The sequence below is a fragment of the Sturnira hondurensis genome, unplaced genomic scaffold (assembly GCF_014824575.4).
Source record: "Sturnira hondurensis isolate 20B ecotype Veracruz unplaced genomic scaffold, ASM1482457v3 Scaffold0021354, whole genome shotgun sequence".
Taxonomy (NCBI): domain Eukaryota; kingdom Metazoa; phylum Chordata; class Mammalia; order Chiroptera; family Phyllostomidae; genus Sturnira; species Sturnira hondurensis.
The window spans coordinates 3,190,979-3,209,244 of NW_028093985.1; the positions used below are offsets into that span (position 1 = coordinate 3,190,979).

The window sequence follows — 18,266 nt, forward strand, 5'->3', positions numbered from 1 at the left end:
GATAAGGGGACAGTCACCTACAAAGGAGTACCCATCAGACTGTCAGCGGATTTCTCAAAAGAGACCTTACAGGCAAGAAGGGGCTGGAAAGAAGTATTCCAAGTCATGAAATCCAAAGACCTACAGCCAAGATTGCTTTATCCAGCAAAGCTTTCATTTAGAATGGAAGGACAGATAAAGTGCTTCTCAGATAAGGTCAAGTTCAAGGAGTTCATTATTACCAAGCCCTTATTATATGAAATGCTAAAGGGACTTATCTAAGAAAAAGAAGATGAAAAATATTAACAGTGAAAGGACAGCAAACACACAGCTATTAACAACCACACCTAAAACAAAAGCAAACCAAGAGGACAGCTAGATCAGGAGGGGAACCATAGAAATGAAGAACACATGGAGGGTTAGCAACAGGGAAGTGGGAGGGGGAGAAGGGGGGAGAAGGCACAGAAAATAGCATAGATGGTAGGTAGAAAATAGATAGGGGGGAGGGTGAGAATAGTGGGGGAAATATAGAATCCAAAGAACTTGAGACATGTGGTTATAAACTAAGGGGAGCAGAATGGTGGGCGAGGGAGGGTGCGGGTGGAAGGGATTGAAGGGGGGAGTAGAACAACTGTAATGGTATAATCAATAAAATATATTTTAAAAAAATAATAAAATTGTACTTCTTAATTTGCATTCTTTAATCATGAATGACATATATATATATATGGTATATATATATATATATTTCCTGTGAACTGCTTGTTCCTGTCCCATACCCATTTTTAATCCTTTAATTTGTTTTGTAAGAGCTTTTTGCATGCTAATGAAATTAACCCTTAGACAGGTATTACTAATACTTTTTCTGTGTTTGATGTTTGGTTTTCCTGAGGGTATTTTTTCCATGCGATTTTAAAAAATGTACAGTATGTACAAAATTTTATCATTCTTCTCCCTCTTGGCTTCTGAGTTTGAATCATTTCTTTTTAAAGATTTTATTTATTTATTTTTAGAGAGAGGGGAAAGGAAGGAGGAAGAGAAACATCAATGTGTGGTTACCTTTTATGTGCTCCCCTCACTGAGGACTTGGCCTGCAATCCAGGCATGTGCCCTGACTGGGAATTGAACAAGCAACCCTTTGGTTCGGAGGCCCATGCTCAATCCACTGAGCTACAGCAGCCAGGCTGAACCATTTTTTAGAGTCTTTCTACTTCAAGATTACAAAAAGATTCACTTATGTTTTATTCTAGAACTTTTTCTTTTCTTTTAAATCTTTGGGCAAACTAGAAACTAAACTTAGTACCATAAGGAATGTTATGCTCTGGCTAGTGTGATCCAGTTGATTGGAGCATTGTCCCATAAACCAAAAGCTTGCAGTTGTACTCCCAATCAGAGCACAGGCCTAGGTTGTGGGTTTGGTCCCTAGTCAGGGCATGTACACGAGGTAACTGATCCATGTTTCTCTCTCAAATCACGTTTCTCTCCCTCTCTCTCTCTCCCTCCCTTGCTCTCTCTCTAAAATCAATAAGCATGTCCCTGGGTGAGGAAAAACAGAAAGAAATGTTGTAAGGATCCAATTTTATATTTTTCACTACTTATTGTTTAGTCCCTTTTTGCCACCAATTTAACATTCAATCTCAATCACATACCTGCTCCCATACTCCCACTTTATCTGGCTTCTACACCTAAACTCTTTATTGCTTAATTGATTTGTCTGTCTGTTCCTGTTCCAATACCAAATTATTTTAATTTCTGATGTCCTATTTACTTTCATTTTATGTAGAGTAGGTTCCTGCCCCATGCTCCCTTGGTTTTACTTTTCAGAATTTCCTTTATTAGTTTTTCATATTTACTTTTCCAGTTAAAATTTAGTATCATATAACCTCCAGCTAACCTCATTCTCATAGCAAACCTCCAGTCCTATAAAGCAAAATAAAATAAAATAATTAACAAAAAATTTTTTTCTGATTGAGCTCTCATGCATTTATAGAAAAATTTAGGGAGAAGTAAGTTTCTTACAACATCAAGTTGTTATAGTCAAAGATAAGGTTGTTCTTTTCATTTATTCAATTTTTTATGTCCCCCAGTATAATTTTAAAATCCTCTTCTTATAGGTATGGCCCATTTTTTATTAGGTATGTAAGCAGATATTTTTCTCTTTTTATGACTATAAATAGGATATTCTATTTTCTTACTAGGTGATATTGTATACATGAAAGATATTTACTTTGTCTTCTTTTGTTTATTGAATTTTTAAAAACTTTTTGTTTGGAAATCATTTCAGACTTACTAAAAGTTGTAAATATAGAACAAAGGATTCACCCATTGTTAATATTTTGCCACCACTTTTAAACCTTTCTATTGCCTTCTCTACATACACAGACACACATATACATAAAGAATAACCTGCATACACCATGCCCCATTACTCACTAATATTTAAGTGTACATTTTCCCAAGAAAGGACATCCTTTTACATAACCAAATTATTATTAAATTCAGGGAAATTTAACATTGATAAATATTATTATTTAACCTACAGTCCTTATTTCAATTTTACAAACCACCCCACTATCTATTGTTTTCAACCAGTCTTTCTAGATTCTTATTATTTCTTTCTGATAGTTTTTTAGTTCATTCTCTGAGGTTTTATAAGAATACAGAAATAATATCTAAGACTAAGAATAATAAATTTTGTCTTCTCCTTTCCACCATTTTATTCCTCATGGTATGATTTCTCAAAGCCTTATGCTAGGTTGGCCCCTCAACAAATAGGTCAGACATGTAAATTTTAAAAGGGTTCTAAAAGTATTCACTCCAAAGTACAAGGACAGAAAAAAAAATACCAGTCTAAAAGCCAAAAGTTCAGGATCAAGCCCTACTTATGCTACTGATAAGCTGTGCAATGCTGGGAAAAATCCTTAACCTCCTTTAACTTCCTCATCAGTAAAATGACAAAGTTGAGATTGATAATCTCTAAGTCCTTTTTAGCACCAGAATTTCATGTTTCTATAAGTTACTTACTTAAAAAAATATGCCTCACCATTTTTTCTTGCGAGTTTTCTATTTTTCCTTATTTGTTCTCCAGTCTTGGGTCTGGATAAATGGATGTTCTTCCTTTTACCTTCAATCAAAGCAGGAACCTGCCTTCTTAAAAAATAAATGTGTTTTAAAATTACTCTTATGTTCTCTACAACCATTCACAGAGAGCCATAGCAAATTTTGACTAAATTTTTGAAACTCAAAACTATTTTACTGAGCTGTTGTCAAGCAGCACAGCAGTTTAAAATATGGAGATGGCTCTTGAGTAAATAGCAGATAAATCTGTCACAGGCATGCTAGTCATTATGGTTTCTAGTCTTCTCTTTGTGCCACCTGTGTACTTCTCTCCTTTAGGGGCAGTCACCTACAAGTGTATTCTGAGTCTCTTGCCCCTCACTCTCCAAGATGACATGTGACTATTCACTCTATTAACCTTCTAGGAAAAACGAGGAAGAAAGACACTTTCCAAGAAGAAAAGAACTTGCCATGTGGTACGGTACTGATCAAAAACTGCAAAATATTGACACAAAAACAAAAACATAGATTATAGGAACAGAATAGAGAGCCAGAATATAAACCTATGCATATATGATCAATTAATTTATGATAAAGGAGCCAACTATATACAATGAAGAAAGAAGAGTCTCTTCAATAAATGGTATTGAGAAAACTGGACAGCCACCTGCAAAAGAGTAAAACTGGATCATGATCATACACCATATAAAAAATTAACTCAAAATGGATTAAAGATCTGAAGGTAAGACCTAAACCCATACAACTCATAGGAAAAAACATAGAGGGTTAGCACTTTCATACTGGTCTTGGCAATTTTTTTTTTTAATTTGACACCAAAAGCAAAGGCAACAAAAGCAAAACAAACAACTGAAACTACATCAAACTAAAAACCTTCTGCAGAGCAAAGGTAACCTACTGAATGGAAGAAAATATTTGCTAGCCATGTATCTGATAAGGGGTTAAAATCTAAAATATATAAAGAACTCATACAATATCAAACATAAATATGATTAAAAATGGGAGAAAAACTAAAAAGAGATTTTTCAAAAAAAGACATCCAAATGGCCAATGGATGTACATGAAAAGGTGCTCAACATCACTACCATCAAGGAACTGCAAATCAAAACCACAATTATAACACTTTGCACCTGTTAGAATAGCTATTATCAAAGACAAGAAGTAACAAATGTTGGTGAGGATGTGGTAAAGGAAGCCCTTGTGCACTGTTGGGAATATAAATTGGTACAGCCACTCTGGAAAACATTATAAAGGTTCCTCAAAAAAATTAAAAATGGAACTACCATATATTCCAGCAATTCCACTTCTGGGTATTTATCCAAAGGAAACAAAATCACTATCTCAAAAAAACAGATGCCCCCATGTTCTTTGTAGCATTATTTATAATATCCAAGACATGGAAACAGCCTATGTTGATGGATGGATGGATAAAGAAAACATGGTATACATATCCAATGTAATATTATTCAGCCATAGAAAGGAAGGAAATCCTGCCATTTTTTGACAGCATAAATGGACCTGAGGGTATTATGCTAAGCAAAATAAGTCAGACAAAGACAAATGCTGTGTAATCGCCTCATATGTGAAATTTAAAAAAACAACACAACAACTCATAGATACAGAGAACAGACTGGTGGTTACCAAAGGTTGATGGGTGAAATGGGTAAAGGTGGTCACAAGGGACAAACTTCCAGTTACAAGATAAATAAATCCTCATATATGATGACAAATAGTAGTATAGTTTCATTTTTTTGCATGTGGCTTTTCAATTTTCTCAGCACCATTTACTGAAATGGCTTTGTTTTCTCCATTATATATATATTTGGCTTCTTTGTCAAGAATTATTTGTTTATATAATGGGTTTGTTTCTGGGCTCTCGTGTCTGTTCCATTCCTCTGTGTCTGTTTTTCTGCTAATACCATGCTGTTTTGATTAGTGTCTCTTTGTAGTATAATTTGAGGTTAGGGAGCATAATGCCTCTGGCTTTGTACTTTTTTCTCAGAATTGCTTTGGCTATTTGGGGTCTTTTGTAGTTCCATATAAGTCTGATTATTTTTTTGTTCTATTTCTTTTTCTAAAAAATACCATTGGGATTTTGATGGGTATTGTATTTAATATGTATATTGCTTCAGGTAATAGGGCCATTTTAACTATGTTGATTCTTCCAACCCATAAACAGAATATCTGTCCATTACTATGTGTCTTCTTCAATTTTTTAAAATAATGTTTTATAGTTTCAGTGTATAGGTCCTTCGAATCCTTTGTTAAGTTTATTCCCAGGTATTTTATTATTTTTGCTGCAATTACAAAAGGAACTGTTTTTTTCATTTCTTTTTCTGAAACTTCATTGTTAATATATAGGAATGCAATGGATTTTTGTACATCAATTCTGTATCCTGCAACTTTATATATTTGTTTATTGTTTGTCACCATATACAAAAATTAACTCAAAATGGATCAAAGACATAAATATAAGACCTGAAACAATAAATTACATAAAAGGAAATATACATGCTAAATTTATAAACCTTGGTCTTAGAGAGGATTTTATAAATTTGACTTCAAAGACAAGATAAATAAAGCAAAAATAAACAAACGGTACCATATAATACTAAAAAATGGCTGCATAGCAGAAGAAACTGTCAACAAAACATGAAGGCAACCAACTGGGAAAAAATATTTGCAAACATCACCTCCCCTCCAATAGGGTTTAATATTCAAAATATACAAAGAACTCATCCGACTCAACAACAAAAAACAAATAATCCAATGAAGAAATGGGCAGAGAACCTGAACATACACTTCTCCCAAAACATACAAATGGCCACAGATATATGAAAAGATGCTCAACTTTACTAGCTATTAGGGAAATGCAAATCCAAGCCACAATGAGATACCACTTCACACCTGTTAGAATTACTATTATCAACAAAAACAAATAGTAACACGTGTTGGGGAGGTTGTGGAGGAAAAGGAACCTTCATTCACTGCTGGTAGGAAATGTAAGCTACTACAGCCACTATGGAAAACAGTATGGTGGCTTCCAAAAAAAGTAAGGCTAGAGTTACCATATGATCCAGCAATCACCCTTTTGGGTATTACCTGAAAAACTTGAAAACATTTATTCACAAACATATATGCACCCTTATTCTCACTGTAGCATTATTCATGGTGGCCAAAACATGGCAACAACTGAGGAGTCCTTAGATAGATGACTGCATAAAGAAGATGTGGCAAAGCCCTGGCCAGTGGCTCAGTTGGTTGCAGTGTTGTTCCCCACACCAAAAGGTTGTGGGTTCAATTCTCAGTCAGGGCACATACCTATGTTGTGGGTTCAGTTCTAGGTATGGGCAACCAATCAATGTTTCTCTCTTACATCTCTAAGATGTAAGACACATCTGTCTATCTCTCTCTGTCTCCCGTCCTCTCTCTAAACATATCCTTGGGTGATGATTTAAAAAAAATAGATGTGGCACATACTCATATATACACTGGAATACTACTCAGCCGTAAGATGAAATATTGCCATTTATGACAACATAGATGGATCTTGAGACTATCATGCTAAGCAAAATGAGTCAGACACAAACAGTTAAAAATAGTATGATTTTACTCATATGTGGGGTATAAAACTGAGAGCAACAAATGAACAAACAAGAAAAAAACCCAAAAACTCATAGGCACAGACAACAGTATGGTAGTAACCAAAAGGAAGGGAGTTGGAGGAATCATAAAAGATAAAGGGGGTCAACTATACAGTGATGGAAGAAGACTTGATTTTGGGTGGTAAACACACAATGCAATACACAGATGATGTATTTTAGAATTGTACACTTGAAACCTACATAATTTTATTAACTAATGTCATCCCCAGTAAATTTAATAAAATTTTTTAAAAAGATAAATAAGTCCTGGGGATAAAATGTACAGGAGGGTGGCTACAGTTAACAATACTGTAGTCTATATTTGAATATTGCTAAGACAGTAAATCTTAAAAGATCTTATCACAGGTTAAAAAAAAAGCTAACTATGTTGTGGTGATGGATGTTATCTAAAACTTATTTTTAAAAAGATAGAAAATTAGCATTAGGCTAAAATACAACAAATCTCTATTATTTTGTCTTAAAAATAAAAAAGCGAGAGTTTTCTAGTTTTAAAAAAAGCAACTACCAAATAAAAATTTAACAACACTAAAGAGTAAAGTTCCTTACCTGGGGTTAACTATACAGTGACTCTAATGTCCCAAACATAGAACTGTTTATAAGTTCTGCAGCATACCTGGGTAGAAAAGTATAATTTCACAGCATACCTGAAAGTCTCAGTTGAAGAGTTATTATTTGTTTGATTCTCACAGCCAAGTATTTTTGGCAAAATCTCTTCTGGCATCTTATACATGTCATCCGTGTCCTTTGTATATCTACCTACTTTCATTCTGGATGATCTCTTCAGTACACATGGAGTGTCCTGGTCAGAGCTGTTTTCCACTGGATTTGAATTTCTCTTACTATTTAGTGGATCACAAGAGATTGCATTTTGGTAAACTGAAGTCTGCAATCCAAATGGATTTGGACTTTCTAGCATCTGTAATATAATATAAATACATACACAAATAAATACAAAAATATTAAAACTATAAGAAATTAAGTTTTATCTTGTTCTTTGATTACATAAAATGCCTCTTACAAGATGAAAGTACAAAAACGTAGACATATGTGAATATAATGAAAAACTGTATAATTAATATAATAAAGGACAATGCATATTTAAAAGCCTAAGGCAAGCAGAACCTAAGTAAAAAATTTTTTAATCAATATTCATTACTTAGAATTCAATGGTAAATGTTACTTTGGGTGCTTTAATTTCAGGAAAAGGGTAACATAGGCTGATGAGAGACATATATAAAGGGTAGAGATGTCACACTAGGACAGATCTATATTCTATTCAGCCTGGTGTTTTCTAATTTGACAGCAGCAGGAACAAGATAGTATATAACCTCCATTATACTGTTTTTAAAATGTTAATGGTATGATATAAATAGCTCTAACTTCCCCTTAATAAATCATTATAGATTTAGTTTTTATAAATAAATACCATGGAACCCTTTCCTGAATTATTAAATATCCAGATGCAAAGCTTCTCAAGGTAACAAAGTCCATACTTTTATTATAGCTGTGTAAAAGAGCATTTCATTTGTTCTAAATCAATCTTTCTAATTTTATTTTTTTGAGTAATATCTGTTTTAATCGTGGTTCTTTTAACATTAACACTTTTTACTGGTAATAGTTTATATGGTGTTGGTTATAATTATTAAATATAATATTCAATAAACCATCAATAATCGACGGTGATTATTTCATATCACTGGGACAAAACTCATTGCACAAAGAGGCTCTATTTAGTCAAAAGAAAATTTGCAAATTCTAGCAATACTTAAAATAATTTATTCTTTCTACTTTCTTGGAATTTATTTTTTATTGAATTTTTCCATTACCATTTATTCCCCTTATATCCTCTTCCACCTCCAACCCCTGCCTCCACAATCACCATGCTGTTGTCCATAGGTCCATTTTCATTTTTGCTCAGTCCCTCGACCCTCTAACCACATACTCCCCAACCCCCTCACTGAGCTGTCAGCTCTTTTTCTTAAAAAAACATTTTTTTCTGGAAGATTTGCTAAATTCATGCCTACTCTATCATAATTTCCTATACTTTACTCATATTACCTCATTTCAAATTACAACACCCAAATGTTTAATTTAATCATCATGCCCTATTTCTGTGATTAGTTTCTATCTTTCTGAATATTTTTAGTCCTATTATGTCTGTTTTGAGAATTATTTTAACCAGAATTAAATATTAAATATAATATTATGATTCTAGGTGTGTGTGTTACAATACAACCTGAATATAATGTTATTTAAATCTTCCACGGATTGGAAGAATTAACATCATCAAAATGTCCATACTACCCAAAGCAATTTACAGATCCAATGCAATACCTATTAAAGTACCAATGGTGTATTTCAGACACAGAACAAACACTTAAAAAATTTATATGGAACCATAAAGGACCCCGAATAGCTGCTGCAATTTTGAGAAAGAAGAACAAAGTAGGAGGGATCACAGTACAAGGCCACCGTAATCAAAACAGCCCAGGACTGGCATAAAAACAGGCATATAGACCAATGGAATAGAACAGAGAGCACAGAAATAAACCCAAGTCTCTATGGTCAATTAATATTTGACAAAGGTGACAGCAACATAAAATGGACTAAAAATAGCCTCTTCAACAAATGGTGTTGGGAGAACTGGACAGCTACATGCAAAAGTATGAAACTCGAGCACCAGCTTACACCATACACCAAAATAAATTCAAGGTGGATAAAAGACTTAAATATAAGCTGTGACACCACTAAAGTCCTAGAGGAGAACATAGGCAGGAAAATCTCAGATACTTCACGCAGCAACATTTTTACTGATATGTCCCCTAGGACAAGGGACATAAAGGAAAGAATAAACAAATGCAATCTCATCAAAATAAAAAGTTTCTGCACAGCTAAAGAAAACAGTATTAAAATAAAAAGAGAACTAACTGTATGGGAAAACATATTTGGCAATGACATCTCAGACAAGGGTTTAATCTCCAAAATATACAAAGAACTTACATGAGTACACTGTAAGAAGACAAGCAACCCAATTAAACAATGGGCAAAGGACTTGAACAGACATTTCTCCAAGCAGGACATACAGAGGATCCAGAGACACATGAAAAGATGCTCAGTATCACTAGCTATCAGAGAGATGCAAATTAAAACCACAATGAGATACCACTTTACACCAGTCAGAATGGCTATCATAAACAAAGCAACAAACAAGTGTTGGAGAGGTTGTGGAGAAAAGGGGACACTAATTCATTGTTGGTGGGATTGCAGACTGGTACAACCACTATGGAAAACAGTATGGAATTTTCTCAGAAAACTAAAAATGAATCTGCCTTTTGACCCAGCAATTCCACTGCTAGGATTATATCCTAAGAATCCTGAAACACTAATCCAAAGGAACCTATGCACCCCAATGTTTATAGTATTACAATTTACAATAGACAAGAGTTGGAAGCAACCTAGGTGCCCATCAGTAAATGAATGGATCAAAAATTATGGTCCATTTACACAATGGAATTCTATGCAGTAGAAAGAAAGAAGGAGATCCTACCCTTTGCAACAGCATGGATGGAACTGGAAAGCATTATGCTGAGTGAAATAAGCCAGGTGTTGAAAGACAAATACCATATGATCTCACCTTTAACACGAAGCTAAACAACAAAGCAAACAAACAAGCAAAATATAACCAAAGACAGTGAAATAGAGAACAGGCTGACAGGGACCAGAAGGGAGAGAGGAGGGAATTTAAGGGGAAAAGGGGAAGGATTTACAGGAACTAGTAAAAAGAACACATGGACAACTAAGGGAAGTGGAAATGGGAGGGAGGTGGGGAGCACTGGGTGGGGGGTGGTGGGCTGGGATGGGAGTAAAAGACAGAAAACTGTACTTGAACAACAATTAAATAAATAAATAATCTTTAAAAATTATAAATAAATAAATAAATAAATCTTCCCAGGGATGTTCACAGAAGCATTTGGCAATACACACACACACACACACACACACACACACACACACACACACATACACAAGAAAAATAATCCAGATAACCATAATTAATGAGTTGGTCAAAAAAACTGTGCACACACACACATAAAAAAATCCATATAATAAAAATACCATGCAGCAAGTAAAAATATTTAAGTACTGCTACATTTGCTGACACAGAAAGATAACCAATGTTATCAATAAATTTAAAAAACAAGTTATATGTTTATATTATGTGTATTATAATCATTTGCATAAAATAAAATTACAGAGAATATTCACAGAAAAAAATGGCGACAGATACACCAAGCTGTTAACAGTGATTACTCTGGAAAGTGGAGTTGTGGGAGACTATATTGTTTATTGCTGTAGGGTTTAAATTTTTTATAATGAGGATGTATTACTTTTTTTTTTAGGATGTATTACTTTTTTTAAATTGTTACATGAGGATATATTTTTGTTGCTTTTAGAGTGAAAGAAACATCAATGAGAGAATCATCAATTGGCTGCCTCTTGTCTGGACTGGAGAGTGTATACACCCGGACCAGGAATCGAACCTGCAACCTATGTATGTGCCCTGACTGGGAATTGAACGGCAATGTTTCAATTACAGGACTGCACTCTAACCAAGTCACACTGGCCAGGCAAGGATGTATTACTATTTTAAAAAGAAAAACAATAAAGATTATTATTTTTTCATTATCAACATGAAAAAGGGACTTGGCAAGTGGGCCAATGCAGGGTCTCCAGGCATGATACAGTAGGAATTGTGCCCCTGGCAGTATCCTCAGACACAGAATGCAAAGTTCTGCTAAAGCCAGGCATAATTTTTCCCTCTCTCAGCAGCCCAACTGCATATATTATATGTCCAACTAGAAATTAATGTAGGATATCTAATCTCTGCTCTGACCTAGGTAGACATAGTGATTTTCAAGCTAATAAGTAAAATTCTGGTAAAGAATTCCTTCTTTCCTGTATATGAGCAATCTAACACTATATCTTCACTCACCTTCTGGGGAGAAACTTACCTACTTTAACTTCTACCCCTTGAAAACTCTACCCCAAGAACCTCTAAAAAGATCACTGTATGCTTCCAAGTCAAAAAGTAATTTCTGAGTGTTGATATTTGTGTAGAAGGGTTGAATTTAAAGTCAAGTATATGGGCAATGAAGACTTGTTAAAGGTCACTATAAAAGGCAAAAATCATAGCCTCATACTTGCACTTACTTGCTGCACTGAAAGATGCTTGTCCTGTAGCTCAGTTAACTTGGAATCTTGTTTAAATGGTGGAGTAGAAGAAAGAGACTCAAAATTTACCTCTGCTACTTGTATACAATCTTTATCTGTCTGAGACATGTTGAGTTCTATTCCTAAACATTCATTTTCAGCACTGAGACTGTTGCCTCCCTCTTTTCTGCGACAGATGGGTCCCCCCTTGGCTTCTGACAATGTGTTCAGGGCTGCTAACAACTCAGCTGGCAATGTATCATCCTCTGTTTTTTCTAGTAAATCCCTGTGGCAAGTCAACAGTATCGATGTGGAATAGGGAGAGTTGCTCGCTGGGTTCATCAACTCTCTAGATTCAAAATCACTCATTATTTCAAACAATCTTTCGTCCTGGGTGTTTTCTGGTGGTGTTAGTAACTTTTCCAAGGCAGACACAAAAGTTTCAAGAGAACTTTCTTCATCTTTGGTTTCTTCAGAAGTCATGGTCAATGTGACTTCCTTTCCAGACTCAGAAAATGTATTTGATGTTGCTAAGACCTCTGGCTCTATTAAAGATTTCTTCTTTTCAGCAACCATATCAGATACTTCAATACCAGTATCTGAGAGAAGGCTAATTTCAGGAGCATCTCTGTCTGCATTGAGTTCCTATGTATTCCAAAAAGAAATTCCATCAGTATAGCACATACAAAGAAGTGTTTAAAATGAAACCTTTATAGTTTTCCAGTTTATCATGCCGGTAAGTTATCACCAAAAAGTTCTATCAATTTTCCTCCTCTTCTATAAATAAAAATACCCTTTACTTTACTACTGTCCTATACCAAATAAACTGATGAGTCTAAACACATAGCTAAACACAGAATAGTGAACCAAGAGTAAAATTGGCTGGACCATAATTATAAATGGCAAATTATCTGTTAAGTTTAAATTAATGTGCTAATAGAAGAAGCCGAGATAGCATGGATAGTTAACTGATGATCCCAAAACCTCCCTGCAACACATGGTTGTCAAAAACCTAGCTAAAAATCCACTGAATTTTGTAAAAATTATTAACCAGGAATAAAATCAGTATAGTTTCACATTTTTATTTCTCACCTCTGTATGACTATGTAAATGTGAAGTAAAAAGGACAAAAGAGAAGAAGGTCAGGAGGAGAAAGAAAAGAAATGAGGACACAGTTCTATGTAAATATTATGAGCCCTGGCTACAAATAAATGGTTCTGGGTTGTGCTTGTTTTAAACAAACAAACAAAAAAACCCCACAAAATCTGTATTTCTAAATGACTATTATTTTTCAAAGGCGTCATTTAACAAGTTATACTTATTCTCACAATATTTCTAATGCTCAAAATATTATTCAATTTCCTCTTTTGAAAGTGTTTTCATATCTTTGTATAAGCCATTCAAGAAAACCAGTCTCAATATATTTTTTTAAAGATTTTATTTATTTATTTATTTACCTTTAGAGGGGATGGAGACAGGGAGAGAAACATCAATGTATGGTTGTCTTTCGTGTGTCCCCTGCTGGGAGTTGGCCTGCAGGGAACCCACCTGCAACCCAGGCATGTGCCCTGACTGGGAATCGAACCGCAATCCTCTGGTTTGCAGGCCCGTGCTCAATCCACTGAGCTACACCAGCCAGGGCCCAGTCTCAATATTTTAAAGGCACCGAGCTTGTCTTCAACAATAAAAACTGTTTATTTGCTTGACCTTAAATAACTGAATGGGTTTCAATGACTTTTGTCTATCTTTAAAAACCAAATCCACCTTCCACTGACACACCATTCCAACGCAATGAACTGCAGATTGTAAGTCCTCTAATATTCTGATTTGATTTGAATAAGAAAAGTGAAAACTATTTTATTCTCCTTCTCTTCCTTCTCTCCCTGTCGTCAATTATCTTCTCCATACATAATATACATAGCCTAAGAAGATATACTTATTGAGCAGTAAAGTAAACTGTTATTTGTTCTGAAAGATAAAAGGAATTTAGAAGGAATTAAAAATACCAGATCCTATCCATTCTTTAAGTCATGGGTCAAGGTTTCCCTTGTACTTGAAGTCCTTCTATCTATTAATTCAAGGCCATAGAGGTAATAAAGTATATACCTTGGTCACTACCCTAAAGGAACTCTATTTCTAACTGAAGATTAAAAGCATAAATATATGACATTAAATAAAGCATAAATAATGTCAAAAATGCTGTATGAACTCAAATGAATGGCATAAACCATAAAGCCTAGTGTGTTACAAGACAGTTTTGGGGCGGAGCACAGAAAGGGGAGTCTGTTGTGAGCTTTCACGATTGCTTTAAAAATGCTCAGTTAAATGAGGTTAAACAGGTTTCTTTACAAGAATTTTCAGAGCCTGCACATTATAAAGCTGAGAATGTTAGGATACAGTGTTGTCCAAACTTCTTTGTTCAAAAAAATCCTTTTCTAATGATCTATTAATATTTTAGGATGGACGTGATTAAGAAATACTGATATAGTCAGTGAATAATGAATGCTAAAGGGGAAGCAATTACTTTGGTCAAGATCACCAGACTAATGGAGACAACTGTACTTCAACAATAACAAAAATAATAATCACCAGAGTTATCTAAGTCAGAGCCACAGAAGAAAAGGAACTTGAGCTAAAAATCAGAGACTTGTGATTTTGGGGAAATCACAAGTGATTTGGAGAAATAGGGAGAAACACATATTTATTGAGTATGGAGAAACACATATTTATTAAGCACCAACTGGGGCCAGGCACCATGAACTATCATTGCTCTCACTACTCACAATAATCCTGTGAAATGGATAGCACTAGTGGTATTTTACACATGTAAATGACACATTTGCCCTTGGAACACACACCTATCTGGCTCCAAAATTTTATGCTCTTTCCCTTACTTTCTGGTTCTTGACCTGAACAAAGTCATGGAGCCAGGAATGTGTAAGGTACAACTGAGGTAAAGTAAGGAATAGGTATAGTAGTGTTGACCTGGGGTAATCCTTGATTGCAAGAGTCCACTGTGGGCAGAGCCAGTCTTACAATCCTCTGATTACTCATAGCACCCAGAAGAAAGCGAAGCCTAAACAAGAACTCAATACAGGGTTACTGATTAGCAACAAGAAGATGGGAAAGCAGTATGTACAGGAAATATTAAAAGAACAGCATTTAGTGTAGGTATTTCTGCTACATCATCTCAGCAACTAGTCTTATAATAAGTTATATGTTTCTCCTCTAGACAAAGAATAAGAGACTAATGCTAGATAAGAAAGACAGTCAATCACTTCTCCACCTTTTGGCTAAGATCAAGTGAAGAATAGTCATGAAAATACCATTTCATTAGAGATAGGAAGAATAAATACTGGAAAGGGTTGTTAGACAAGATTAGATTTCTACCTATTGAAATGGCTTAGTCATATTCCTGCCTAGAAAAAGAGTCTAAATGGGCTTAAGACTTTAATAAATATAATTTTAAATATATATATAAACCTATGATCTTCATAGCTAATCTCAGTTGTGTATACTAACCTTTTCTGGGTATGGCAAAACTTCAGGAATTTCAGCCTTAGGCCCTAGAAGATAACAACATATGTTTACATTCCAGTTTTATTAAAATACTAAAAACATACATACCCTCTCACTTGGCATTACTTAATCTCATAACTTGAAAAGATTCCCTCATTACTTAATCTCATTCCCTTGAAAAGAACTTAATCTCATAACTTGAAAATGTAACATTTCAAATATTTTATAAATATAATACCAATTTAATATTAAAGTATCATTATGTTGGCAATAAAGTCAATAAAATAAAATTTTGCCATTTCCTAAAAATATTTTACATGGAGCCAAGAAAAATCCTAATTATTTGGGATGAGTTTAGCTAAAAGCCAACCTTACTATTTTGGCTGAGTTATTCTAACTATTTATAACTACATAAGGAAAACTCACTCCTACTTTCTCAGTGTTATTATCTCTTCCATTACAGGTAATAGAATTTAAATAAATTTATGCTGTTGAGTTAGGCATGAAAAGGAATGCTCCATGCAGGAGCCCAAAGGAGTCAGATTGGTCTTAAATGAGACTTCACCTTCACCATCGATTCCTCACCTGGTCTGCTGCCTTTAAAGTGAGCCAGCTGACAGCAATTCCCACCAAGTTAACAAGGGTCAAGAAAAAAAGGTATTTCTCCTATTCCATTCCTCTTTCCTTCTACCTTCACCATCAAGGTCCTGGCACTCTAACACACTTGGATAAAAATTCAGGGCTCACTGGCATATGTTTGAGTCATTATTTTGGGTTTTTTCGATTACACAATGTCTACAGTTAGCGTATAAGCAAGTAATTATCTACTGAGCCCTGGCTGGCGTAGCTCAGCGGATTGAGCACAAGCTGTAAACCAAAGGGTCACTGGTTTGATTCCCAGTCAGGGCACATGCCTGGGTGGCAGGCCAAGTCCCCATGGGAGCCACGTGAGAGGCAACCACACTCTGACATTTCTCTCCCTTTCTTTCTCCCTCCCTTCCCTCCTTTCTAAAACTAACTAAATAAAATCTTTTTAAAAATATCTACTGAACCTCAGAATGCATCCTCATAAGACAGGTTGCTCAGGGGGAAAAAATAAGCTTGCTGAGCTTATTTATATGCTTACTGAGCTTCATATCCTGCAAAAACCCATTATTATTATTTTGCTTTACTTTTACCATTTGATAACAAAAAGCTATGAAAATCAGCTAGGAAGATTAATAGTATCACAGTATTCCAGTGCCTCACAGGATGATAAGCAAAATGAAAGACCTACAGCCAACATCATACCCAATGGGCAAAAACTAAAAGCTTTTCCACTAAGATCAGGAACAAGACAAGGTTGCCCACTTTCACCACTTCTATTTAATATAGTATTGGAAGTTTTAGCCTCAGCGATTAGGCAAGAAAAGGAAATAAAAGGCATTCAAATTGGAAAGGAGGAAACAAAACTGTCATTGTTTGCAGATGACATGATAGTGTACGTGGAAAATCCTATAGACTCTACCAAAAAATGCTCGAACTAATAAATGAATTTGGCAAAACAGCGGGTTACAAAGTCAATATCCAGAAATCAAAGGCATTTTTGTATACTAACAATGAATCAGCAGAAGCAGAAATCAAGAAAAAATCCCATTTGATATAGCAAAAACAAAAAGAAAATATCTGGGAATAAACCTAACCAAGGAGGTACAACACTGAAGAAAGAAATCAAGGAAGACACAAACAAATGGAAACATATACTGTGTTCATGGATTGGAAGAATTAACATCATCAAAATGTCCATACTACTCAAAGCAATTTACAGATCCAATGCAAAACCTATTAAAGTACCAATGGCACATTTCACAGACATAGAACAAACACTTCAAAAATTTATATGGAACCATAAAAGACCCTGAATAGCAGCTGCAATGTTAAGAAAGAAGAACAAAGTAGGAGGGATCACAATACCTGACATCAAACTGTATTACAAGGCCACTGTAATCAAAACAGCCTGGTACTGGCAGAAAAACAGGCACATAGACCAATGGAACAGAATAGAGAACCCAGAAATAAACCCAACTCTCTATAGTCAATTAATATTCGACAAAGGGGGCAGTAACATAAAAAGGGGTAAAGATAGCCTCTTCAACAAATGGTGTTGGGAAAAATGTCTTAAGAATAAAACATTTCTTATTCTTGCATTACAGTCCTTTGTGCCAAGCAATAATGATATATTTCACTCTATCTTATTTTTATATCTCTGGTTTCTTAAAATTTAACACCAACAAAGGAACATTTTAAAACAACAGATACATCTTCAATTATCTTTGCAAGGACAATTTTGTATTTAACAAACTCTCAGATCTTGGGGGTGTTAGAGCTCAAGAAAAAAGAAAAGACCGTATCCTCTTCCTACTACACAACACTGAATTGTAAAGAAAAAACCTTAAAGTCATCTTTTTCTATGTATTTTTAACCACCTCAACATAAAAAGATCATTTATTTATGCCAATAGTTACTATTTTTAAAACTTGATAAATAAAATAAAGTATATCATAATAATTTGATTACTATGTTAAAAACACATTTGGAAGGAATTCTCATTTTCTGGTTACAAAATTTACTTAAGACAGTTTTTACAAATTTAAAAAAAAGCATTTTTCTTGAATCCTTGTCTCTCCTTTAACAAATAATTAAAAGATTTTGTACATTTTCTACTTACCACTTGAAAGAGATAAAATGTAACATATGGGAAATAATTCTAAAGTGCCAAATGAAAAGAAAATATTCAGAAAAGCTGAATTTTAACTTCTGAACAAACTATTTTAAGGT

General features: G+C 34.5%; 1 protein-coding gene across 1 annotated transcript in view; it reads right to left on the reverse strand.

Annotated features, from left to right (window-relative positions):
- Window positions 1-18,266, reverse strand: part of ANKRD31 (ankyrin repeat domain 31) — a 126,137-nt gene that overhangs the window by 84,082 nt on the left and 23,789 nt on the right. The window contains 4 exon segments of the mRNA XM_037032396.1: window positions 3,023-3,129; window positions 7,364-7,635; window positions 12,021-12,575; window positions 15,453-15,496. Coding sequence (XP_036888291.1) covers window positions 3,023-3,129; window positions 7,364-7,635; window positions 12,021-12,575; window positions 15,453-15,496 — 978 coding nt within the window.